Raw genomic sequence first — 24,501 nt, 5'->3', positions numbered from 1 at the left:
CCGTCAATGAGTGATTATCTTCCCTCGTTCATCGTCGAGCCTGTCCTGCGCCAAGCGAGGCGAATCTCCCGGTTGAGTACCGGTGAAGAATCGCCTGGCTTTCTACCTACCGTCCCTGACCTGCAACGTTGGAATCCCACCCGCTTTTGGAACACATCTCCTCCTCCAGAACTCCCAGAACTTTCTGCCCCTGAAGCCGAACGCACCGAGACCACAGTTCAATCTATAGCCAGAAGTATCCAGCTATGGGCCAGTCAGCTGAACAGCTTCGATTCAGTGCCCTCCCCACCTTTGGAGGCCATGGACTCCCACAACGTACCCCCACCACTACTGGATCTGGACTCTTCAGCAGTTACCGAATTCCCTCCTCTTGAGCCGGATGTTGTCCCTCCAGCGAGACCGGTAGTACTGCCAAATCATCGAACCGACAGCGACACATCACTCAACCCCGCAAATGATTTACCTTACCGTTCAAGGGTTCATGCCGACAGTGGTCGATCGCACTCGTCGTCAGATCCACGTACCTCTGGCCTGTCATCTGTGACACAACATCTCGACCCATCGCCTGTGAGGGACTCGGTCGGAGATCACTCTCGGCGAAGAGACGGCTCCGGCGCCCTCCCCGAAGACGATGGAATGGGTCCAGTTCGACAAAGAATCAATGGGGTGTGGGCAGGGCCCGGCACCCCTGCCGAAAAGTCCAGACTGATTCATGTGATAATGATGGAACGCTATCAGAATAGTCAGCCTCCTCAGCCTAGAAAAGCTTCTTTGGGTCGGTTACGGGACATGCCAAACCGACCCACATCCCCCAGTTCTATCCTTTCTGGGTCTGCTCATGATGTCGATTACAATGTCAGGCCAGAGGACCTCATTCCAACCTATGCTCCATTGGATCTGGAGGTCGCCCATGACGGTGTTGAACATTCGGCGGAATCGGCCACGCCCGATCTGGGCTGTGTTCATTACAAGCGAAATATTAAGATGCAGTGTAATACATGTCAGCAATGGTATACCTGCAGACTGTGCCATGATGAATCCGAAACACACACTCTTCCACGGCGCGAGACCAAGCATATGCTCTGCATGCTCTGTGGCACCCCCCAGAAAGCCTCGCAATTTTGCAAATCCTGTGAGGTACAGGCAGCTTGTTACTACTGCTCAGTCTGCAAACTATGGAACAACGACCCAGGCAAGGCTATTTATCATTGCGATGACTGCGGGATTTGTCGACTGGGAGAAGGCCTGGGCAAGGACTTCTTCCACTGCAAAACATGCGCTGCTTGTATGTCGATCCAAGCAGAAAGCACTCACAAATGTATTGAACGAAGTACGAAATGTGACTGTCCAATATGTGGAGAGTACATGTTTACCTCAAACAAGCCTGTTGCATTCATGCGATGTGGTCATGGTATTCACGAATCTTGTTTTGCCGAATGGTGCAATACCAGCTACAAATGTCCGATTTGCTCAAAAAGTATTGCCAACATGGAAAGTCAGTTTCGCAGGCTGGACAGACACATTGAAGACCAGCCGATGCCAGAGGAGTATCGTGACAATCGAGCTTACATATTCTGCAATGACTGCAACAGTCGAAGTATCACAAGATACCACTGGCTTGGACTAAAATGTGCAAATTGTGAATCATATAACACTACGCAATTGGAGCTTCTCGGAGCCGAGCAAACCCCAGAACTTCAACAGGAAGCGGAGAGAGCCCACCATGCTGGAGTAAGTGAAGCTTCCTTGACAGCCAGTCAAACTCATACCCCTACTGGCGAGCTCGTGCAATCCGTGGAAACCGGACCTACGACGGGGACAGTGGCTCAACCAGTCCCCAACGTAGCTGGAAGTGTGCCTCGATCTCCCACCACATTCTCACCCTGGCTACTACCACATTCCCCAACAGGTCGATCTGCCCGATCCATGTCACCTGTTGTAGGAAGCTACTTCGGGACCAGCTCACGAACCCCTGAACCTGTCAGACGGGAAACCGCACCACCTGAAGATGGAGGCGACCTCGACTTCTGGGGCCGCCCTAACTCGCCTAGCCCAAACATGGACATGGAAGACGAGTGGGACTCCGAGGAAAGCAGCAGCGAAGACGAGGCTATGGAAGAAGATGGAGACGAGGAGGACGAGGACGAAATGGATCTAATCGGTCATAGATGATGGGGACGGAAAACGATATGAAATGGGAAAAAGCTAAGCATTCGAGGAGAAAGGGCTTCTCGGTTGAAATGACACGACTTGAATACGACAACACGGCTTGATGGGCATTTCTTACGGGGATTGGGTGGTTGGAAGGTAAACGCACATTGTATTTCTACATTGGTCGGGTTCCATTTGCTTTCCTTGTAGGTACGCACTCATCGCAGAAAATGTATCATTAGTACTTTTACTTCACGCAATGGGAAATCCCACATTATCATTACGACGATCGATGGTCGGCAATGGACTCAGCCAATACCCCTTTGAAACATCGTAAATGAACCAGCGGATGGTCAGATGTTTATTTGCTGACATATTCGATGACCATCCCTACGGATTTATGGCTTCCAGAAGTACCTATGTAAGTATCTTGTGTTAGGGGAAATCAAGCACTCGTCAAGCCCAAGCATGCGACACACCTGGATTTTATATCGGCTAAACTCCGCTATGGCCGGATCAAGCTTTGGATCTGGATCCTCTTGATCTTGACCTTCTCCAACAAAATAATGATATCCTCGGCCGGAACTCCACTGTCGAATGAAAAATGCCACATCCTCCCAATTTGTTCATTATTGGAGCGGGGAACCGAATGACGCGACGGCGATGATGTTTGAGTTGCTGGGTCGCCCCCGGGTAATTTAGTTAGTTGGCTGACTAGGTCGTTTGGGCATGTTCGGCCACTCCCCGGTTAAGTACATACCTGATGTACCCTAGCAAAGTACTTGATCTGCTCGACTACCTAGTTGAGGAAGGTAACCAACTAGCGGGTCGCTGTGACGCTGGGAGACGGGCAGTCAATGGGGGTGTGGTGATGATATGTATAAAAGACACAGAAGCCCCCCCCGAGCTGTTGGAGTTGTTGATAGATAGATAGCCTTTGATTGATTGTTGCCGAAGCCGATCCGTCACACTTCTTCTTGCAAGAATACCTCTCCCACTTCGTGTTCCTTCATTTGATATTTGTAATCAACAATTCCACAGGATCGTCATTCACGCTCAAGACTCTGTTTGAGTAGGCCTTTTGCTGTCACCAACCCAACTTAACCCGATTCTCACCGCCATCCCCTCCAATACTTCAAGATGGGTGACTCAGGACTACCGGCCCCGCTCCGCGCTAGCTTGGAGAGCACCAAGGTCTCATACACCCAATTGGGGAAGTCTGGCTTGAGAGTGTCCGTCCCTATCCTTGGGGCCATGTCTTTCGGTGAGTGAGTCTTGCGCACGAAGCGGAGAGGCATTCCGCTTCCCCTCTTGGGTACTATGGATCCTGAGCTGGTTCCCATCTGGGACAGTGTTCAACCTTTGTGTCTGCTCTTCTCTTTTGGGGCTCAAGTGCTGATCGTGTAACTTCAATCGCGTAGGCCATAAAGATTGGCAACCGTGGGTGATAGATGACGAGGAAGAAGTCGATAAACTCCTCAAAGGCGCCTACGATCGTGGCCTCAACACCTGGGACACAGCCAACGTCTATTCCAATGGTGTTTCCGAAGAACTTATCGGCAAGACCATCAAGAAGCATAACTTACCACGACACAAGCTCGTCCTCTTGTCCAAGGCTTATGGCACTGTCGGTGAGGAACCTGGTACCATCCATGTCAAGTGGGGTGCAGAAATGAAGCAGTCCAAGGATTACGTCAATCAAGGAGGTCTGAGTCGAACAGCAATTCATAATGCGGTCGACAGAAGTCTTGAGAGACTGGGCACCACGTATCTAGACCTTTTGCAAATCCATCGTTTCGACCCGACTGTGCCGGTTGAGGAAACGATGAAGGCTCTGCATGATCTTGTCGAGTCGGGGAAGGTCAGATATATTGGTATGCTGAGATTATCTTCTTAATATCTTTTGTTGCAGGCTAACTCTTGCGATGAACAGGAGCATCAAGCATGTGGACTTACCAGTTCGCCAAATTGCAGCACGCAGCGGAGAAGCATAATTGGACAAAGTTCGTCTCCATGCAGAACCACTACTCGCTGGCATATCGTGAGGAGGAGCGAGAGATGAACCCATACTGCAACGAGACGGGTGTTGGCCTTATTCCATGGGCACCACTGTACCGAGGCTTACTGGCACGACCTCTAGGCTCTACCGCAACCGAACGCGAGGAGAGTACCAAGAGCAATCCGACATTTTCTAACGTCAGTCCTGAGGATAAGGAGATCATCAAGCGTGTGCAGGAGCTTGCAGACAAGAAGGGCTGGAAGATGTCTCAAGTCGCCCTGGCTTGGATCATCCAGAAGAACACCATCCCCATCGTGGGCTTCAGTAATCTCAACCGTTTGGATGAGGCAGTCGCCGTGCGAGGAAAGGTGCTCAGTGATGATGAAGTCAAGTACTTGGAAGAACCATACAAGCCCAAGGCTATTGTCGGGCACTCATAGATTGTCCAAGTCAGGCTGTTAGAGTTGGTCAATCAGTTGCTGTGGTGGTTGAGTGGTGGACGCTGGACATGATTCAGAGTTTGCGGGAAACTGCCAGTGCACAACAACCCGCCTGAATTCGAACTTGCGAGGCAGGAAGTTACCAGTAGCAATGAGATATTTGAGTGATTCCATTTTTGGTATGCATCGATTTCAAGTCCACATGTTAGAATTTGCGTCCTCCACGTGCACAAAGTCCTTGATGTGTGTTTCTCAATGTCCAAAATGTCAATCTATCATGCATGACATTTAGGAGCCTCATTGTTCTTTGAGTGATCCCCATTCACAACGAGCAATATCTCTCTGCTCATCTTTTTTTGGCGACTGAGGATGAAAACGCCGTTAAGCTGCACGCGAAGACGAGGCTCTGCCCAGAAAGGGGCAGGATTGTGAAAATCCACATGTGGGTGGGATCCACATGAGACCCTTGGAGTATTGGGGGAATATTCAAGGATTTCTGGCCTCCAGAACACTATTTCCAGCATTCTGCCTTGGCTTTTTGGCCACAAGGCATGCTTTCCAGGAGTCATTGGGGGGTGGTTCCACCGAATGTGGTCGTGAAACAATCGTCCTAGGGCAATTGGCATAAATTGAAGTCTCGGATTGGTCGTTTGACGTGTATACGGGAGTCATCAGGCTCTCAGGCACCTTATCTAAACTTCAACATATAGTTTAACCTTCGTAGCCTTATTGTGGAGTCCTCTGAGGTCCTTCATGGATGATGTCGTTTGCCGAGACCGTATAAAGGTGTAAGCCTCCAGGAACTAGAATCATCACAGGTAGCTCTCAAACGCAGTCTTTGATCGTAGATCCGGTTTTTCTTTGTTCAGTCCTTTGACAATTTACTCTTCTCTAAATCCAATGATTGGTACCTCAGCCCTGCGTCCCCTCACAATGTTCAACATGTCCTGGGTTCCCGTGATCGCTCTCGCGACAGTACCCATTGCGCTGCTAGGATCTGGATTCTTCTTCTGCCGAAATGGCTCAAGGTTCCCACTATTACCACGACCATTCCACCATGGATGGAGAGCAAATCGTGGTTCCTTTTTCTTTGAGACTCTTCCACCAGAGATTCGAGATAAGATCTTCGACGAAGCCTTTGGTGTAGACCAACGCCTTCACCTTCGACCTGTAATCCCCCTGCCCAAGCCAACATCATTCATGGAGAGGATTGAGAGATTTTTCACGGCAGTCAAGCTTCCATCCTCCAAGCTTACCAATCTAATCGTCAGTAAGCAGTGGTATGCTGAAGGCCAGACATACTTCAAGCCCAATGCAGTCTACGACTTGAGCGACGACCACTGCGAGCTATTCTTCACCAGAAGAGGCGAAGGCGCCTGGGATGCAGTCAAAAATGTCAGACACATCATGATCTCTCACGTGGTTGCAGAGAAATTCCCGTTCCACGACATGCCCAACCTCGTGAGTTGCGTCATTCGTCGATCCTACAGTGGACGATGGTACAACCCCCTGATGGAGCACGGCGGGAGAGCACCGGCGACGACATCTGGACAGTCATTCAATCTAACCCCAGCCCAAGTCGAGGCCTTCGTCAACAATCCTGCTGAACGTCTGATGCACATTGACGCGGCCAGGTTCGTGAGAATCTTGAAGAATGTCCAGAACGGAACCAAAGCGGCGGGGACACACCCACGGCTCTTCGTCCAGGGCGTCTGGACCAAGGCAAAACATAATATTTTCTACCGTGAGACTGTAAGCTGATGCTCCTTTATCCGAAACACAGCCAAAGGTCCTGACTAACCTGAGATGCAGACATACCAAGTCAACTTACGAACCTGGGAAGTCTTGATTTGCGGTTCGTTTGGGGGACACGGTCTGGCTAAGTTCGGCTGTATCAATCCCCAAATAGCCTTGGAGAATGGCTCGCTCGCTGCTGTGGAGGAGTCTGCTGGGACCAAAGAAACATGGATTCGAGACGAGGAGGATATGATGTCGGAATAGATCAAATTGCGACAGTCAGAAATGGGGGAGGGTGAGTAGTGAACAGGACCACTCAAGGCCCCTTGATCGTATAGCCTTGCGGTTCAATTGTGTTGAAGCTCACATTTCAGGTTAGCTTCCCTCGGCGATATGCACAAGGACAGGTCCCAGCTGTTAGTGACAGACTATGCTAGATATCAGATACTGTACAGCTGAGAGCGATAGAGGATCTCCAGGTAGAGCCTGAGAATAAAAGTGGAATTCAACCAGAATACCGTTATGCCAACTGATCTTTCTAGCCATCTCCAGCACGTAAATCCACCAATCGACGAATCCATGGCAATCGAGCATCTTGCTAGTACTTCGCCGTGCTAGAACTCCCATGGTTTAGTCATTTGACGTTTTTGTCTTTGTCAAAGTCTATTTCCAACTCCGTGCCGCCCTCGGAGACGATCCTCCATCTCCGACATCTAGCACCCAATCGGGACAGCAACAACGAGCAAACAGCATGTACAGACGACAGACGTTTCAGCCAATAGATCTGATTGCACCTTGAATCTCCAGGGACGATCTTAACACAAGGCGCTTTCAGTTGCGGAAGGATCAAGTCCCCAAGATGTAAACATATAACCAAGAGCTCGATAATTTCCATTGACGAACGTTCAAGGTCAGCCTGACCAGGAAGAAGTCTCTCTATTATTGTCCACCATACCTCGATACTAACGACAATGGGCTCAATCGCCAACCACTTTCCTTACCGTATAGGCGTCGATGTCGGCGGCACCAATACCGACGCAGTCATCGTCGATACGACCGCCCAAGATCGTTCTAAATGTGTGGTGGCAGCGCATAAAACACCCACGACCTCGCCCAACGTCACAACTGGGATCGAGAATGCTGTCAGACATGTCCTGGAACAGTCCAAGGTGCCTGTTGAGCAGATCTCCTCGGTCGCAATTGGAACCACACATTTCATCAATGCTGTCATCGAACACGACCGGAGACATCTATCGAAAGTCGCTGTGATCAGACTGTCAAAGAGCTTCACTAAAGAAATTCCTCCCTTTTCGGATTTTCCCAGTTCATTGAAGGATATCATGTATGGCTGGCATACGTTTGTGGATGGTGGCCTCCACATTGACGGAAGCGAGGAGGCGCCAATCGTGGAGCAGCAAATCATAGACGCGTGTGCGACGATCAAAGAAAAGGAGCTTACGGCAGTCGTTGTGTGTGGTGTCTTCTCACCACTCGACGGAGCCTTCCACCAGGAAGAAAGAGTTCGAAGCATTATTCGCCAGACACTCCCCAACGTGAGTGTAGTTTGCTCTTCGGAAATCTCCAATCTAGGCTTCCTAGAACGGGAGAATGCATCAATTCTCAATGCATCGATCCACAGATTCGCACAGAAGACGGTAGCAGAATTTCGAACGGCCATGCGAAGACTCGATCTACGGTGTAGATTGTACCTCACACAGAATGACGGAACTTTGATTGATGCTCAATCCGCTGCTCGCCTTCCGATACGGACATTTTGTTCTGGGCCGACGAATTCTATGCGTGGTGCAGCGTATCTGAGTGGCTTATATGCTGATGGTACATCGAACGAGGCTTCAATAGTGTGCGACATTGGCGGGACAACAGCAGACGTTGGAGTTCTACTACCCTCTGGATACCCGCGACAGTCGTATGCAAATGTTTCGATTGCAGGCGTCAAGATCAATTACGCCATGCCTCAGGTCGAGTCCATTGGTATCGGTGGAGGATCGATCGTGCGGCGAGATATTGGCAATGACAAGGTTATAGTTGGAGCAGACTCAGTCGGATATGCTATCAAGGAAAAAGCATTGATCTTCGGCGGAAACACGATTACTACAACTGATATCGCCGTTGCTTCGGGACGTAGCATCATTGGAGCTAACAAAACCGCACTGAGTGTTCTTGGCACAGATATCATCGAGAAGGCACAAGGATGTATCCGGAAACAGCTGGAAAGGGTTATTGATCTTGTCAAAACATCACCGAGGCCTTTAGACCTCATCCTAGTTGGCGGTGGATCCATCATCGCCATGGATGATCTAGAGGGAGTGAGGGCAATTATACGTCCGCCTCACTATGATGTTGCAAACGCCGTCGGTGCAGCCATGTCAAGAGTGAGCGCCACCGTTGACATCATCCAAAATATCTCCGGAAGTACTGTGAAGGAGGCACTCGCTCATGCTGCTGCTCTGGCTACGGAAAAGGCCATCGCCAACGGAGCGGACTCCGGGACGATAAGTATAGCCGAACAGGAGTCCTTGCCACTGCAGTACCTTGACAATCGCGTTAGGACAATCGTGAAAGTCGTCGGCGATTTTGGTGCTCACCACGCTCTCATAGACGATATGCGTGCGGAAGAGAAGACAGTCGAGCACGAATACGAGTTCGTCCCGGATAAGGAGGCTTATCAAGCTCCGAAGGAAATCGAGCAGCTAGACATCGAGTCCTATAAGCCAACGATCCGGCGAAACGAGAACAGTGGAAAGCTAGAATGGCTGGTCTCGTCCAGCGATCTCGATTGGTTGTGCGACGGATGTTACGTTCTTGGTTGCGGCGGTGGTGGGACACCATATCCAGAGACCCTGAAACTCAAACGACTTCTAAATGATGGATATAACTTCCGTATCATGGACGTTGATGATCTAGAGCCCGAGGCACAAATATATTGTATGTTGAATCTCGGAATGCATCGAATCTCACTGATTATCGAATAGGGGCAGGCAACATGGGCTCTCCGGCTGTTCCGCAGGAGAGGTTGTGTGCCAATGAATCCGTCGAAGCCATAAACGAAATGTTGGAATACTATCGTCAGGATAGTTTTGATGCTCTCATCGGCCTAGAAATTGGCGGTTCAAACGGTCTTTTGCCGCTGAGCATGGGGTCTTCGAGACATTTCAATCGCCCCATTGTCGATGCAGATTGGATGGGTACTGCTAGACCTCTCCCTAGTTTTTTGTGTTTTACTGACCTCAATGCTAGGCCGTGCATTTCCAAATTTATGGCAAGTCACTGTAGCGGTGCACGAAGACAACCAGATCACACCGTGCGCCATCTCGTCCGGTGATGGTAGGGCGCTGATAATGACCAAGTCACCAGACGATGAGTCAATTGATCGAACGTTAAGAGCTCCTGCAGTCGAAATGGGTTACTATGTTGGTCTTGCAGCGAAGCCCACAACCACTGAACTTGTGCGGAAATGGAGTATCAGAAACACCATGTCACAGGCATGGAGGATCGGCCGCTGCATTGCCAGGGCGAGGAAGACGAACACAATCAACACAGTTGCAGAACAAATTGTGCATGAAGTGGGAGGACCTGTGGCGGCTAAGGTCTTATTCCGCGGTAAGATTGTAGGCGTGGAAAGGCGACTCTACAAAGGGCATTCGCACGGGGAGGTCGTCATTCAAGCGATACCGACGGAAGAGACGGAACAGATCGATGCCAAATCGATGCCAGTAATGGTGGAAGGCGGAACCTTACGGATCCCATTCATGAATGAAAATTTGTTAGCTGAGCACCAACATGGGGACACTGCACCAACCGAAGTGATTGCATCGGTTCCAGACTTGATAACTGTCCTTGATGCGAATACTGGGAAAGCATTAGGCATTTCAGAGTATAAGTATGGAGTGGTTGTCATTGTGCTTGGGATTACATGCTCACCTATTTGGGGCCAAACGGAAGCAGGGATAAGAAAAGGGGGCCCTGGTGCATTTGGCTTTGGTGATGTTATCCACGAACCACTGGGCGTCTATCAGGAGCCCATGAGTGTGATTCGTGAATTCGGACCGCGCTGATGTAGATAACCTAACTAGAAGCCGAAACACCTATCCGGACGCCGATGAATCAGCTCGAGTGCTTCGAGTTGTCCTTAGAACACTAGTCATTCCAGAGAAAAATTGTTCCCAGATATCGTCTAATTCAATCCCATAAGTCTACGTCTAACAAACGCTTCTGTGCAGTGACCTCGGCAGGTACTCCTAAGGGCGTTTCTTCTCCGTTCGGAGATATCCTGGATTCTCAGTGCTTACCCACCATCAGTATTAGAACGCCTACCACCATCAAGCAGCTAAATATTGGGCTTGACGATCAGGAGTTTGCTGGATCGGTCACACTCCCAGACTTGAAGAAATTCAGCAAGCATTCCAATGTCGCTGCCTGTCTCCCACCCCGACTACTGGACCCGGGCGCTCCAATTTACTCCTACAATCCATCGGGATGTCTATCCAGCAATTGCGCCAGACTCCGAGAGGGCACGGAGAGTAGCCAAAGGGAAGGTTGTGATAATCACTGGGGCTGGCAGTGGCTTTGGCAAGGTATATTTTAAGAACAATCCACGAGGTATCTCAGAGGCCACTTTACAAGGCGACTGACCTCGAATAAAGGGGGCCTGCCTTCAATGGTCAAGATCGGGAGCAAGAGCGATCGTCCTTGCTGGACGACGCATGAACCAACTTGAGGACACCGTTGCTGAGATAGGGGTATTGCTGTCTCATACTGAACTCATGGCTATTCAATGCGATGTCGCAAACCATGAGAATGTCAGGGCGATGTTTGAAAAGGCGACCAAAGCTTTCGGCACAATCGATGTTGTTATCCACTCTGCCGGAGTGCTAGGCCCGGTGTCAAATATTGGCGATGCTCCGGTTGAAGAGTGGTGGAGTGCATTTGTGAGTTATCGATTCACGATCCACAGCTAGCTCGAACAGATGCTGATGGGACCACCCAACTGTACGCAGGAAATAAATGCCAAAGGTGCATTCGTGGTTGCCCGCGAGCTCGTCAGGCATAACCAAAGCGCGACCTTCGTCAACACGGGCACAGCGGCCTCATTCTTCGCGAATCCAGGACAATCTGCATACACAATGTCCAAGTTGGCAACCAATATGTTACTCGAACAGCTCAACGCAGGTACGATGTCTTGATTTCTTTCAATTCAAACATGGCGTAGAATACGCTGACAATGCTCCCAGAATACCCTAAATTGCGAGTCTTCAATGTCCACCCAGGAATGGCGAAAAGTAGCGTTCTACGAAAGGAGCTAGAAATATACGCCAGAGACACCCGTGCGTCAAATGCTTTCCCACTCTACTCAAGCAAACGCTAACATAGTTGTGCGCTCAGCCGAGTTGTTCGGATCGACAACAGTCTGGCTGGCCGACCAGGAGGCTGATTTCTTACGCGGTCGCTTTATGGTAGTGAATTGGGATGTTGACGAGCTCATAAAGCATCAGCAAGAGATTTGGGATGAAGGACTTCTGAAAAGTCAGCCCTTCAAAGGAAACATTGGAGAAGGGGGGCACTTTCGATTGTGACTAATGTGGTCCTTGCAATGTCAAACAGTGAACCCACGAATCGTCCAAGTTGTAAATCATATTCCAGGAGCGACATCCGGACAGGAATTAGTTAGTCAGCGAGGATGTCCGAGAGGCCAGTGGTGTGATTGGGGTGTCTGCTGGTGCGTAGGGACACCACCCGGCTGTCAAACTGTATGGGCAAATTGGTTGGGAAAGCTTTGTACCAAGAAGTCTACCGAGTAGGCGTTTTGCGGCCGAGGATATCCGATAGATTAGTTGATAGTCTTTCAACTTTCTCCTCTCCATCTCCGACTCTTACAACAAGACCTCCGACAATTTCATTGCCCCAACTCTCCATGTCAACTCCACCCTCAACCCCAGGAAATGGAACTGTCGCAGTCCAGAAGAGTAGAAAGCCCCCTAAGCGAAAACCCTTAAGCTGTCTACCATGCCGGCAGCATAAGCTCCGGTGCGACAGGCAAATTCCTTGTGGAACATGCTCCCGCTATCGCCGAGAGGACGTCTGTCGACTTCACCCAGCACCACCGAAGGGCAAGTCTCGACGAGTAGCGGCACAGCATGTGGGATCAAGTGCTGTTAGTGGCACCGAGCCATTCCCACAGTCTCATACTGTCGAGACAGCTCCATTTCAGGCGACCAACAATGCCCAGGCTTCCAGAGCTCCAGAGCAAAGGTCCGAACAACTCGTTGGCCATGTACACATGAAGTCTGCTGTCCAGGCCATAAACTCAACTCTAGCGACTCAAACAGGAAGTGTTCTCTCCCATGGACAAGATCCGATTGGACCTTCGGACCCAATAGTCTTGTTTCCTCAGATCCTGCCGTTACTTCAACTGCCTTCCGCAGATGTAGATACTTGTACCCTGTTGAGTACGGTAGATACGATCAGTCAGAAGTTGAGGTGGAAAACACTTCTTGTCAATCTACTTCCATCCAGAACGCAGTCCGACATTCTATTCAGCTACTTTGTTGAGCATATCAACTGGATCTTCCATACGGTTCACATTCCATCCTTCCGAAAAGAGTATGCCCAGCTCTGGGATGGACGAGTTGAGGACATTGATCTTATCTGGCTTTCATTGCTGTTTTCGATAATTTCGTTGGCCGCACTGTATGTCCCAGTGAATGCTGTTGAATTCGTGGGGCTTCAAGGAGACACTATTCGCCAGCAGGCTGATCTGTGGCACCATGCCTCTCTTCAAGCCTTGCAAGCAGGGAACTATGAATCCAAACCAAATCTGACGCAGCTCCAGACTTTCTCGGTAACTCAGTTATACTGGTATGCCACCAACAACATAGAAATCCTCAATTCGTGAGTCAGTTCCTTCTGAACTCGGTCATGAACCAATGGGCTAACGTGAAGAAAAGTCGCATGGCACAGGCCATTCGACATGCTCAGATGATTGGACTTGACAAAGACACTGTGACTTCGAGAAACGTTGAAGACGAGATGAGACATCGATTGTGGTGGGATCTCGTCGATTCAGATACGTAAGACTAGCATAAGCGAGGCGCTTTAAATTCTGATTCTCACCTCTCTCTAGATTCCAATCGATCTGTCTCGAACGACCTCCTTTAATTCAAGTACGCTTCACCAATGTGCCGCTACCTTTGAATTGTAACGACATAGACATCGGTTCGAATTTTGTTCATCCAAAATCCATGGAAGAGCCGACGTCGATGAGTCTGAATATTCAGCGGGCAAGGATATTTCAGATCATCAACAAGGTGCTAGTCTCTGATCCCTTGCAATTCAAATCATTCAATGCTATAAGTGAACTCGATCGCCAACTGCTCGATATCATGGAAAAGCTTCCATGGTACTTCCAGCTTGAGGCAGATGGAAGGGGTAAACAATTCCCGGCTTCATATGACTTCCTCAGCTGGCAACACCACATTCTGCGTACATGTGTCAGTACCCAGCGAATCCGCATGTACCGTCCATTCTTAGCAGATCGCACCAACACTGCGTGGACAAATTGCCTTGTCGCGGTCGAAGATGCTATGGCTGTTTATCGGACGCTGCGAGAAAACAAATCTGTCGGCATGCGGCAGAAGTTCTTCCCACAAGCCTACCAAGTATTTTCGGTGGCGGTCACAATGGTCACGATGCTACTGGTCGAGCGTTCAATGCCACATTTCACTCGCTTCAAGCGAGATATTGAGGCGATGACGGCTGATTTGGGGCTTGTCGATGAACAAGCATGTCCAGTTCCGGTAGCAGTCAATGGAAGAAAAGTACTCTTGAAAATGCTTGCTCTCTTGGAGCAAGGCTGTTCACCTGAAGATGCTGAAGGTCTAGTGCCTAACATTTCCAGTGTGATTGGTGGTGAGAACACGACTCGAGCTTACTTAGGCCGGCGAGGGCTGCAGGAATCCCCTAGTCAGGTTCCACTTTCGGATGTGACACCGCAACATCAACCTCGTCAACAATTTTCACAGAATCATGAAGTAAATGGAGTTCTCCAAAATGAAGAACTGACCTCGGCATTCGAACCTATTGCTCAAATTGCTCCAGACGATGAGACATCACTGATGCCATTTCCTGAGCCTTCAGATTTCAGTTTCGATTTTGACGACTTCCAATTGAGTGATACCTACGATCTGTTCGGCTGGGACATGACTGGGTTACTTTCGGGCGCTGTTGCATCGGCTAATAACAGCCAAAGACTTCGTACGGAAGAAGAGACGGGTACAGTCATATTGTAGCTCTACAAGGTAGTCAATATTTGCTATTCCAAGATCAAATCCGTATTAGAACCAAAGCAGAACGTTCAACAACCTGTACTCCCTCGTCTTGGATTCTCGTCATCGTGGCTGTATTACTGCCCAGGGTCGGGCTGTCTCGTTCTTGGCCCCAGAGAAAGAATTATTCTTTAACAATAAGTACATCGGACAGATACGTCCCATTTGCTAGCTGGTACTATTGAAAGACTATCCCATCTCAGACCACTCTCTAGTCGATATCAGTCTGCCCTGTGATGATTATTTAGCAATGTGATTTTTCTCAATCTAAGTATTAATAATGGTGTGACCTACGGAATACCACGATTCAGAAGCCTTTCACCACACAAATGAGTCACAGATACATGAAAAATAGCCTTTAAAAGGGTTATTGATACGAAAACCACATCTGCTGATCGGTATTCCATTTCTGTTGCCAATCGGCATCGACTGGCGTGAAATAGCAGAGTTGCGTGTCAAAGGTATCCGGCGTGAACAAATCAATGCTCGGGGGAGACATCTGGGTCTGTAAATGGAGCAGTTCTGTGGCGAGTTCGTTCACACGTCTGTTAAGCTGGTCGACTTCTTCGCATTTATTCACATACGATTGACACAGATTCCGATGTGTCTTGTGAAGCTCGCCGAGCTTTTCCTGCAGGCTTCGCACGTGGCCGGCCCTTCGCAAGCGGAAAGCACGCTGTGACGATCGGTTCTGTTCCTGTCGGCGCTGCGGTCTACTTAGAAACAAGACTTTGTCGGGCAGAGCTTGATTTTGTTTACCATTCGCTTGCTCTCAAGCACGTCCATGCCGTTCCCCGTACTACTTTCAGAGGGAGTAGATTGGTGGCTGATCTGCCGGGATTTTTCACCTGAATCATCGGATCTACTTTCCACCCTGAAGACCATGACTTCCCCAGGACTTCGCATCTGCTCCTCGTATAGTGAGAACGGCGTTGGCCCCTGCTGGAAATCCTCGGCCATGCCGTGCCCCACACCTGTTCTTGGCTCGAAATGCTTGATGACTTTGGATTAGCACAGGCTCCCCATTTGCAGAAGTCGATGACACGTACAGCACAGTGAGGCAGTTCAGTGGAACCCGTCGTGCCTTTACGAGGTCTTCCTCCCGAATGAGACCTAGGTCGAGGCTCAGGTGAGAGTGAGGCTTGAAAGACTGTTAACATTGTCTTGTCCATCAACTCTTGTTTCGCGTACGTCAGCTGTGATAGAACCTATATGGGCTCTCAGTGTTTGAGCTTGTCGATGCTTCGTCGATACTTCGAGGGACTTTGGTGGGTGGCGTGATACTTCCACAACCCCTACCATTATCTAATATATGTCTTTCTAGATAATGGAAAGAAGTCAAACTAGAACCAAAAAAAAGCATCACCTCGAATGTCATCATTCGTCACATTTCTCGTGATAAGTTCTGACGTAAGGCTTCGTCGGCATGGCTCATCGGTTCCTCTGTAGCATTCAACGTTCAACACACATTTGGTAGCTGTACTACGCGCATAGTCTGGCTTGAATTTGGGAAGCTGCTGTGACAGCCATGGGATAGCATTGGTTGTTGAAGGGAAAGGTACCCCAACGAAAGCGGTTGTAGAAGCCATAACTGCCAAGAACATTGACAAGGCCAGTTCATATCATAAGAAGTTTTCAGCGGATCGCATTGCATGGATTTAACGTAGTACAGAGTCCTTAACAAGTTAATTTCATTCTGACTCTGGAAAAGCTGCTTTCTCAAACCGACCAGTGAAGCGAGATAGATTGCCTATACCGATGTGGACTTAGGTGTCTGAATACTGCGAGTTGTAGACTACGATGGCTTGTTCGCTCCCAGAATGGCTTAGGCCCTCCCAGCGACGTAGACTAACTTGTTGAGGACCCTGTACTACATCTTGAGTTCGAGACTCTGAGCTCCACTCGGTGAATGATTTCGTGATGCAGCCGCCCAAGTCTGAGTCAGCTCAAATGCAACGAATCCGTAGAGTCGAGACCGCGCAGCGGCAATTGACCAATTTCTCGTCTTCGTATGTTAGCGCAACGTCGAAGCCCAGGACTGGCCGAGTTCCTGGGGTCCAAATCTTGTAGTTCAGTTCAGACGGGTACGGATACGATTTTGGGAAAGCTTGATCCTTTCCACGGAGAAGACGGCAAAATTTGAATCTGATTCGTAGCGACCCGAGGGCCCGCTGTGGAGGTCACACTTAACAAGAAGAAGGTACATTAGGGCCGTGTATCAAGGTTGGAAGACACTGCAATGAGGCCGCTCTACGAACGCTTGGGTATGTACCGAGTACCTCGTACCAAGGTATTTACACGATGTATCCTGGCAAATGGTGGAGCATTGGTCTATCCCGAATTCCCAGGCAATACGAGGTGACTGCCTCGTTGGTAGTAGCGCAAGAAACTGTCCCGCACCCCGCTAGGGCAAGTACGCTTCAGGTTGTGCTAAAACTACAGGGCCCCTGTTGCAGCTTGCCAATATTTGCTTTCTACCGGGTTACTCAATGACAAAGCATGCTTCCACTCCTTGACTTGCATCATCAGTTACACATTATGGCGAGCCGCCCCGCTGCAACGACACTGCGTTCGTCGTCCGCTGTACTCGGTATGGAAGTACAATCTCTGGAGAGGCATTCCCAAATCATTGCCTATCCTGTCACACCAGTCTAGCGAGTAAAGCAGATCGTGCTTACAAGATGTATCTAAACTCAAGACTCGCATCGCCCTCTTTGCCAGTGTTCTCCACGCCACTTGCCAGCATTTTCTCTTTCTGACGATTCCTCCATTTCAACAGGAAGTAAATCGCAATGACCCCACAGAACGCCACAGCCTCCAGCCCTAAGCTAACTGCATTTCCGCTGACGTACCGCGGAGCGTCTGTGGCAGGGTATATTTGTCCTGACAGGATGCCCGAAACGTTTGCAATGGTAGCAGCCAGTGGTACTCCCACGCTGCGCTTGTAATCAGGAGCCAGGTTGCTCGAGATCCATGTGAGCATGAGACAGTTATACGGAAAAATGCCAGCGGCGCATAGAAACATGGCGAAGTAACCGGCTCCGATGTTAGAACTCCCAATTGCGATGGAATAGCCGATCAGTACTGGAACCGGCACTATCAAAAGACAGAAGGCACGTTTGTGGAGCCGGTCTGATAGCCATGCCAGCAGTGCTACCGAGCCCGTAGCAAGTGCGTATACTGGGATGGTAAGGTAGTTTGCTTGGATTGAAGTGTACCTGTGTAAAGGGTTAGAATAAATTTGACATATCACGGGAGGGCAATGCTACTGACCCAAGACCCCTAATAATAGTTGGGAGGAACGTCCCGAAGCCAAGAAGGGGTAGTGAAGAGGAGAAGAGCGAGAATGCAACGAGGTATACCAGGGGATCTGTGGCAGCAGCCCAAGCGTGTTTCGGCTTGAATTCGTCTTCTCCTTTGTAAAGCAGATCGCGCTGTTTCTTCAAGAGCATCAAATCGACTTGCTCCTTTGTCAAGAACCATGCTCTCTCAGCGCTGTATGGCATTGTCACCCAGCATAGGCCACCGAGCACGAAAGAAATAATTCCCTCAATAATGAACAACCATCTCCAAGGCTCGAGGCCATGCTGGACCCCCATCTGTTGGACCCCATATGCAAACAATCCGCCAAATGCACCCGAAATGGTGGTCGCACAATATATGACGGCTATGCGTTTCCCTTGTTGTTTTTTATTCCAGATTGTCGAAATGATGAACACCATGCAAGGTAGGAGCCCAGCTTCAAAGACACCAAGCAACAATCGGCATGCCAGAGCCTGATGGTAGTTGCGCACAAATCCCGTTCCTAGTGTTGCTGTGCTCCATCCCATTAGGGCGATACCGAGTACCCTGTTGGCGCCGTACTTCTTGATGCAAACCACCCATGGAATATCGAAGACGATGTAGGTGACATAGAACAAGGTAACGAGATTGTTGAACTCTTTGCCCTTGAGGCCGATATCTTTGGCAAATCCGAATATCACGGCATTTCCTGTGAGGCAGACATGTTATCAGTCTGGTTATGGAGAGGCTACTGTTGCATCATCAAAACATACCAACATTCGTCCGATCAAGGTAGCCGATGATGATAAGAATAGCGATCTGCGGTAGGAGGAAAAGGTCGAATTTCCTCAATGTCTTTCTCTCTAGCACTGGATCAAGTTCAATCTCATGGACATGACCTTGATTCACAGATTGCATCTTGTGTATCTCGTTTGTTTCAACAGAATCCATGTTTGGAAGCTTTTGGTCCTTAAGATTGGACATTGTGAATTTTGTCCAGGGGCACTTCTTTGTCGCTTTTATCGGCAGGTACACTATGCGACCAAGATGAGCGGATGGTAACTATCCTAGCTAACTTACGGTGGCGATTAACATTTATATAGCCCGATATACTGTGGTACAGTGGTATAGCTGCTTAGCTTGAGATAGCGGGAAAGCAGGTCAACTTGGTAGCAATTTGGCTTGCCCCTGTCCCCCACTGGGGAGATCTAAGATTGGCTCGGATTTGTGGTCAACAAGGTGAATGATTTCGTATCCTGAGATACAAATCTGTTGTAATGTTCTGACTTCGATCGGATTAGGAGAAACATGTCCGAAGACAAAGTAGGATGATTTCCATCTCCGACGGCCTCGACCTCGGCTGTGAGATGGTGGGTTTCGAACCTTATGAGTCGCCAAAACAAGCACTCTGCCTACAAATCATTCCAAGTGTTCAGAAAGAAGGGTCCCGAGCGTTAGAGCTGCGGAGGGGATTGTAGAGATTTCAAGTGCCCTCATCAAGATCAAGACCCTCTTCCTACAATCTATGGCTCGCTTTTGGGACACTGAACAGAGTAGACTGTTTCGCTAATATCGCGACCAGAGTCTGCGTCACTGACCGGGTCCATCGTGAATGATTCCGGAGCAATAACTAAATCCTCCTTTCCATAGTTCGTGTCCGTCGCATATTTGTAAGCCGCTAGAAGTGACAGAACGCTACCTACCATCAACAATGTGAAATAAGCTTCAGCCTCGACCAGAAATCCGACTTTGTGCGAGTCTAGACCATAAGCAGTAGCCAACCCAGTTAGCCTCAAAGCTGAAATGTACCCGTTCAGTCTTCCAAGCTTCCGTGGCTCATTGGACAGAATTGAGCATAGCCAGATATGGTAAAATTGATACAAGGAATGGGAGAGGCCGATTGCAATGAACAAAAACAGCAATTTAACAAACTTCATGTGATCTGTCCAGTCAACTTTGGGCGACGGCCGCTTCCTATTGAAAGGGTTTGTTGCCAAGAAGTAGATCATGCCAGACCAGGTGGCTACGTTGATGAGGAGGGATATCAAATTGACGATGATCGCTCGTCGACGCCGTGAGCCAAGCCGTGGACTGTCGCAAGCGAAGGCGGCAAACAATGTGCCAAAAAAGTAAGTGGTATGGTAGCAGAGCTAGAGATCACATAGTATTAGCATTCGTCGAAACGCTTTAGGACATGGTGGTCTCACATTCGCTAGTGCTCGAGTACGTGCCGAGAAGACAGACCCATTGAAGGAGGAATAAAATGAAAAGGGCATTGCACAGGAAAATAGACCGACAGCCAGAAGAAGGGTCTCTGGCCGGAAAATTGTTGTCGGAATGCTGATCAATTCTTCTTTCCAAGTTAAACCTTTGAAGTGGGCAACTTGTCGTCCATTCTCGCGACGAAGCTCCGATGGTTTTCTGAGAAACATGGAGAACACCACCCCCAACGTCTGGATACAGACCACGGTGGCGTAAACTGCAGTCGGAACACCACTAGCTCTGCGGTGGGTGTTTGATGTAATTCCTAGGATAATTGCTGCTGCATCTCAGTGTCTAGAAGGCAAGCCTGGTTGGATCTGACATACCTGCTCCAACTACACTCCCAATCCCCTGGGAACACCACATAAATGCGATATATCGACCGCGGTGACTTTCCAGGGAGTATGCAGTTGCAACAAACCCTGATCCCATTAGCGATGCTGGCCCTGTTAAGGCCCATCATGGGAACACACCAGCGGCTGGGTACAAAACAGCTGCCGAAATGCCATGCCAAATAGTTGAGACCCAGGCGAACCACCGTGCTTGACCTTTATCAAGTAGCCTATTGAGAAGTGAACATCATTTCGCAATATCTGGAAGTTCCTCAGGCCTTACCACAATGCTGCAATAAATGTTGGGTAACCACAGGTCGCAAGTAGCATTGCAAAACGTGGACCGAGCTTATTTGTGACAGAACCCCCAAAGATGGCCGTGGCAGCAGTAACTGATAAACCTGTCGCGGTAATCTTATCCACGAGAGGAATCATCTCAGCACGACTTCCTCCTGCTCCGAGTCCAAGTACAGTGCCGTTCATTCCCGCACAGGTGAACATAATCAGAGATATTATCCCGATTTGTGCGGAGGTCCTGCGTGGGAATCAGTTTTGCATATATCATGATAGGGAGACTGCTGAGTACTAACGTATTCGACCACGACGAACGCAAAAAGACCTCCATTATTCCTTGAGAGGATGATATTTTGAGAAATCGCGCTTCGAACCCTCTACAATCTTTGCATCAGCCCCCCGATGCACAGGAAAGGTGCGAGAAAGGATTTACTTCATAGCTGAAAGGCGACAGAATGCTGACTCATTTTGAACACTGGAACAGTCAGTTGGTAGCCCGGCCCATGTCACAAGTCGTACTAACTACTCAATACGAGGTACATCGTAGCGAGTTTTTGGTGTCCCTAGTGCGGGGCAGGTTTGTGAGGCCTCTCTCGTGCTCATCCCTGGTCCGTTTGGTGGCTGCCCAGGGTGTTGCGCTAATGGAAAAAGCCTGCTCGATAGTACAGCGACCATAAATGGATTAGTTTCAAGCCCACTCGTGCATGACTGCTCCGGAGAGTCCTGCTCGATAGTACAACGACCATAAAAGGGTTAGTTTCAAGTCGACTCGCGCATGGCTACTCCAAAGGCCTGCACTTCATGGTGAATCGAGTCCCGCCTCTGTTCTTCGCTTTGAATCTGCTACGGTTTCCTCTCATGGTATCACAATCTCTTCGAATCCCATTGCTCGCCAAAGTGGACATGCGACCCACAACGACGACTTACAGTGATCAACCACGCCCACAGTTATGAGTGAGCGCCGACAAGACATTGAATCCCACCGAGGGATACAGATTCGTGTTGATCAAGTTTGAACTCTTGGGTCGCTGATCTTTCCAGACTCTCAGTTCCAGATTTGTCCGCTGTAGCGCGAAGCAAAAATTCCTCTCGGAAGCTCCAGACGGTAAGGTCACCATACGACTCTAAGCATGGAGAGGCATCATATGGAGAGTGCATCTTACGATACTCCAGGAGCCTTGATTTCATCAGAACTTAGTCCTAACAATATTGGTTCTCGACTTCCCTCAATTGCGATACTACACGACTCTCATGGCACTCGAAGTAAGCACTCATTAGAGATACTTACTACGTCACCAGAGCATGTAGACTACATGAATCCAAATCAAACGGGAGTCAAGGGCCCGGGCCTGCGACTCTCGAATATGACTTATAAAGTTCCTGGGTATGCAAGCCACTCAAGATCCGGAAATCCTTCTGGTGCTAGCAAGGATCTTGCTCCAACGTCGCAAGCATTTACCTTTGTCAACGTGCGAACCTCAACAGGTAAACGTGACTGGGCTGCAGAGTCGCAGATACGCTCCCATGCCATGAAGCGTGTCCAACGACAACGCCAGAATGCTAAGCGATTGGTGAAGTCAGGATCGACGAGCGGCCCTCAAGCTGGGGAAGTGAGTCCAATCACGGGCCAGAGCGCACGTGCCTGCAAGTGTGGTGATATCGGGTGTTCTAATACGGAGTATACACCCAGAAATTCGTGGACACTTGAGACTGAGTCTAGTCACAATATGCCCCTGTCGACATCTTGCAACCGTCCACGATCTGAAGTGGTGGCCATGCACGGTGCTGAAGCAGCTCATGCACCAATTTTTGCACCAAAGGCACTCGGATCCCCGTTTCTTAGCCTGTTCCAAAAGCCAAAACTCCAAATGAATCCGCGCATGGAATCTCTCGTGTGCTACCTGTTATCAACATATTTTCAGCTTACTATGCCTTCCATCTATGGGCGGGGTTCTCAGTCAGGTTCTATTGGTGCATGGAGGCACGGACTGAGGCTATGCCTCTCCGATCAAGCCAATCTACAAGTATGGTGCTCAATATCTGCATATCACAAGGCCGCCCAAATGATGTCGCTACCAAGCTCGAGGGCAAGTTCCATGCGACATGTGATCCGCCAACAGCAGGAAGAAGCCAGTCAGCACTTGCATAATTCGATGAGACTGCTCAATCGGCATTTTCAGGAAAACAAAGGAGCTCCAAGTCTCTCTTCGGTCCTTGCTGTCTCCTCCCTCATAATCGCAACGGCCCTGTCAGGCGCAGTCGATGCGATGCAAACACATCACGATGGGTTGGTCAAAATGATCGAAATGCGAGGTGGTGTAGAAACCTTCCCTCGTATCGAGGCCATCGGTCTATCTCGTATCGACTCCAATGCAGCCTGGACTGAAGGCCGGCGACCTAGGCTTCCTGTGTACATCAACCCTGTGCCGCCTGAACGCTCATTTCATCAGGCTGTAAGCATGTCTCCAAGCCTGCAAGGATTTCTTGTGAATTCTCCACTCTTCGCCGTCGCTCGCGATTTGCAGATGGTGTCCCGCACGTTGGAAGTCCTCGCTCAAGCGGACGCATCGCTACCACGCGAGGATGCGATCTGGTATGAGGATCAATTTGCTGTTATTCAGCACGGTTTAGCCGATTTTCCTTATTTCGACCACGATGTCGATGCCTCGGTCTGGTACCATCGGCGAAACAGCTGGCGAAATGCTGCATTTATCTACCTTAACACTGCAATCCGCACGTCCCCATCCAAGGCCCTCTTGAAATTAGCCACGAGCCGACTGATTTTCTCTGTGAACAAGTCAGACCTTGGGCAGTGGTGGGACACGCACAGTGATATCTTGCTCTGGGTATTATCAATGGCGTTGAATGGGGCTTGTGAGGATGAAGACAAAAGTGTGCTTCAACTCCGAATCCGCCAATTGATAAGACATATGCGGCTTCCATCATTTCAGAGCTTGCGGGATGTTCTAACGCAGCAGATGTGGAGAGAATCGGTGCTTGACCAGCCCTTGAGAGATGCATGGACCGTCGATGGGAGATGAATTGCGAATCTTGAAAATTAACAGATCTGAGAATCATTGTCGAAGTCGTATTCCTCAACGTGTACTCGGTCCTATACTCTTGTCTCTAGGCTGTCGTACTATGACAAGGGAAGGTAGGAATGTTTTCTAAAGCTTTTGGGAGGTCTCTGGTCCTCTATCCAATAAGCTTTGCAACAAGAGCAGCTGGCGAGTGCTGAAGGTTCGGTTTGGATTCAGTTGCTTGAATAAACAATCAATGATCACGAACTCGAAGGTGAGAATCTCAACAGGCACGTAAAGCGTTTCGAAGGAAAATACAGCTGTTACGTAGTTTTGTTGCCGACAATTTAATTTAGCTCAATGAGCTGCCTGAAATGGTCTAGCGTGTAAAGTCTGTCAACGCTAAATAACTCTATTGATTCCCCTTGCTTTTGGCACCGAACCCTGAATCCGATATCTGCCATCTAAGTATTTCGGACGCGACAGCGCTCAGGACTTGTCACGATGCTGTGCTTGCTGCCTTAAAACAGAGACGCAAGTTGGACCTTCAGAATCGGTCAATCGATGCAAAGAGCACGGGCATGAGCACGGCAGAACCCATCTCACTCTTGAGTTCACGTACTTCGATGCGCTGAAAAACAT

General features: G+C 49.3%; 8 protein-coding genes across 8 annotated transcripts; 7 read left to right on the top strand and 1 right to left on the bottom strand.

The window, feature by feature from the left end:
• Positions 1-6: 6 nt before the first annotated feature.
• Positions 7-2,172, top strand: LTR84_013177 (uncharacterized protein; the record flags this gene model as incomplete). Its single annotated transcript, XM_064856682.1, has 1 exon — positions 7-2,172. One exon carries the CDS (start codon positions 7-9, stop codon positions 2,170-2,172), a length of 2,166 nt encoding a protein of 721 aa, XP_064707858.1.
• A 1,119-nt stretch (positions 2,173-3,291) lies between these two features.
• LTR84_013176 (uncharacterized protein) lies at positions 3,292-4,590 on the top strand (the record flags this gene model as incomplete). The annotated part of the gene is made up of 3 exons (XM_064856681.1): positions 3,292-3,415; positions 3,573-4,025; positions 4,085-4,590. 3 exons carry the CDS (start codon positions 3,292-3,294, stop codon positions 4,588-4,590), a joined length of 1,083 nt encoding a protein of 360 aa, XP_064707857.1.
• Positions 4,591-5,490: 900 nt separating this feature from the next.
• Positions 5,491-6,591, top strand: LTR84_013175 (uncharacterized protein; the record flags this gene model as incomplete). The annotated part of the gene is made up of 2 exons (XM_064856680.1): positions 5,491-6,342; positions 6,403-6,591. The coding sequence occupies 2 exons, from the start codon at positions 5,491-5,493 to the stop codon at positions 6,589-6,591; spliced, it is 1,041 nt and encodes a 346-aa protein (XP_064707856.1).
• A 707-nt stretch (positions 6,592-7,298) lies between these two features.
• LTR84_013174 (uncharacterized protein) lies at positions 7,299-10,403 on the top strand (the record flags this gene model as incomplete). Its single annotated transcript, XM_064856679.1, has 3 exons — positions 7,299-9,273; positions 9,321-9,533; positions 9,586-10,403. The coding sequence occupies 3 exons, from the start codon at positions 7,299-7,301 to the stop codon at positions 10,401-10,403; spliced, it is 3,006 nt and encodes a 1,001-aa protein (XP_064707855.1).
• A 708-nt stretch (positions 10,404-11,111) lies between these two features.
• On the top strand, positions 11,112-11,921 carry LTR84_013173 (uncharacterized protein; the record flags this gene model as incomplete). The annotated part of the gene is made up of 4 exons (XM_064856678.1): positions 11,112-11,276; positions 11,346-11,517; positions 11,580-11,672; positions 11,731-11,921. The coding sequence occupies 4 exons, from the start codon at positions 11,112-11,114 to the stop codon at positions 11,919-11,921; spliced, it is 621 nt and encodes a 206-aa protein (XP_064707854.1).
• Positions 11,922-12,259: 338 nt separating this feature from the next.
• Positions 12,260-14,633, top strand: LTR84_013172 (uncharacterized protein; the record flags this gene model as incomplete). The annotated part of the gene is made up of 3 exons (XM_064856677.1): positions 12,260-13,236; positions 13,293-13,415; positions 13,469-14,633. The coding sequence occupies 3 exons, from the start codon at positions 12,260-12,262 to the stop codon at positions 14,631-14,633; spliced, it is 2,265 nt and encodes a 754-aa protein (XP_064707853.1).
• A 2,710-nt stretch (positions 14,634-17,343) lies between these two features.
• LTR84_013171 (uncharacterized protein) lies at positions 17,344-18,935 on the bottom strand (the record flags this gene model as incomplete). Its single annotated transcript, XM_064856676.1, has 3 exons — positions 17,344-17,887; positions 17,943-18,660; positions 18,725-18,935. 3 exons carry the CDS (start codon positions 18,933-18,935, stop codon positions 17,344-17,346), a joined length of 1,473 nt encoding a protein of 490 aa, XP_064707852.1.
• Positions 18,936-21,969: 3,034 nt separating this feature from the next.
• Positions 21,970-23,880, top strand: LTR84_013170 (uncharacterized protein; the record flags this gene model as incomplete). Its single annotated transcript, XM_064856675.1, has 1 exon — positions 21,970-23,880. The coding sequence occupies one exon, from the start codon at positions 21,970-21,972 to the stop codon at positions 23,878-23,880; it is 1,911 nt and encodes a 636-aa protein (XP_064707851.1).
• Positions 23,881-24,501: the final 621 nt, after the last annotated feature.

This window comes from Exophiala bonariae, assembly GCF_035927105.1.
Source record: "Exophiala bonariae strain CCFEE 5792 chromosome Unknown scaffold_9, whole genome shotgun sequence".
NCBI classification, from domain to species: Eukaryota; Fungi; Ascomycota; class Eurotiomycetes; order Chaetothyriales; family Herpotrichiellaceae; genus Exophiala; species Exophiala bonariae.
Note: the sequence above shows the minus strand (reverse complement) of the source record. Positions and strands in the feature narration are given on the sequence as shown.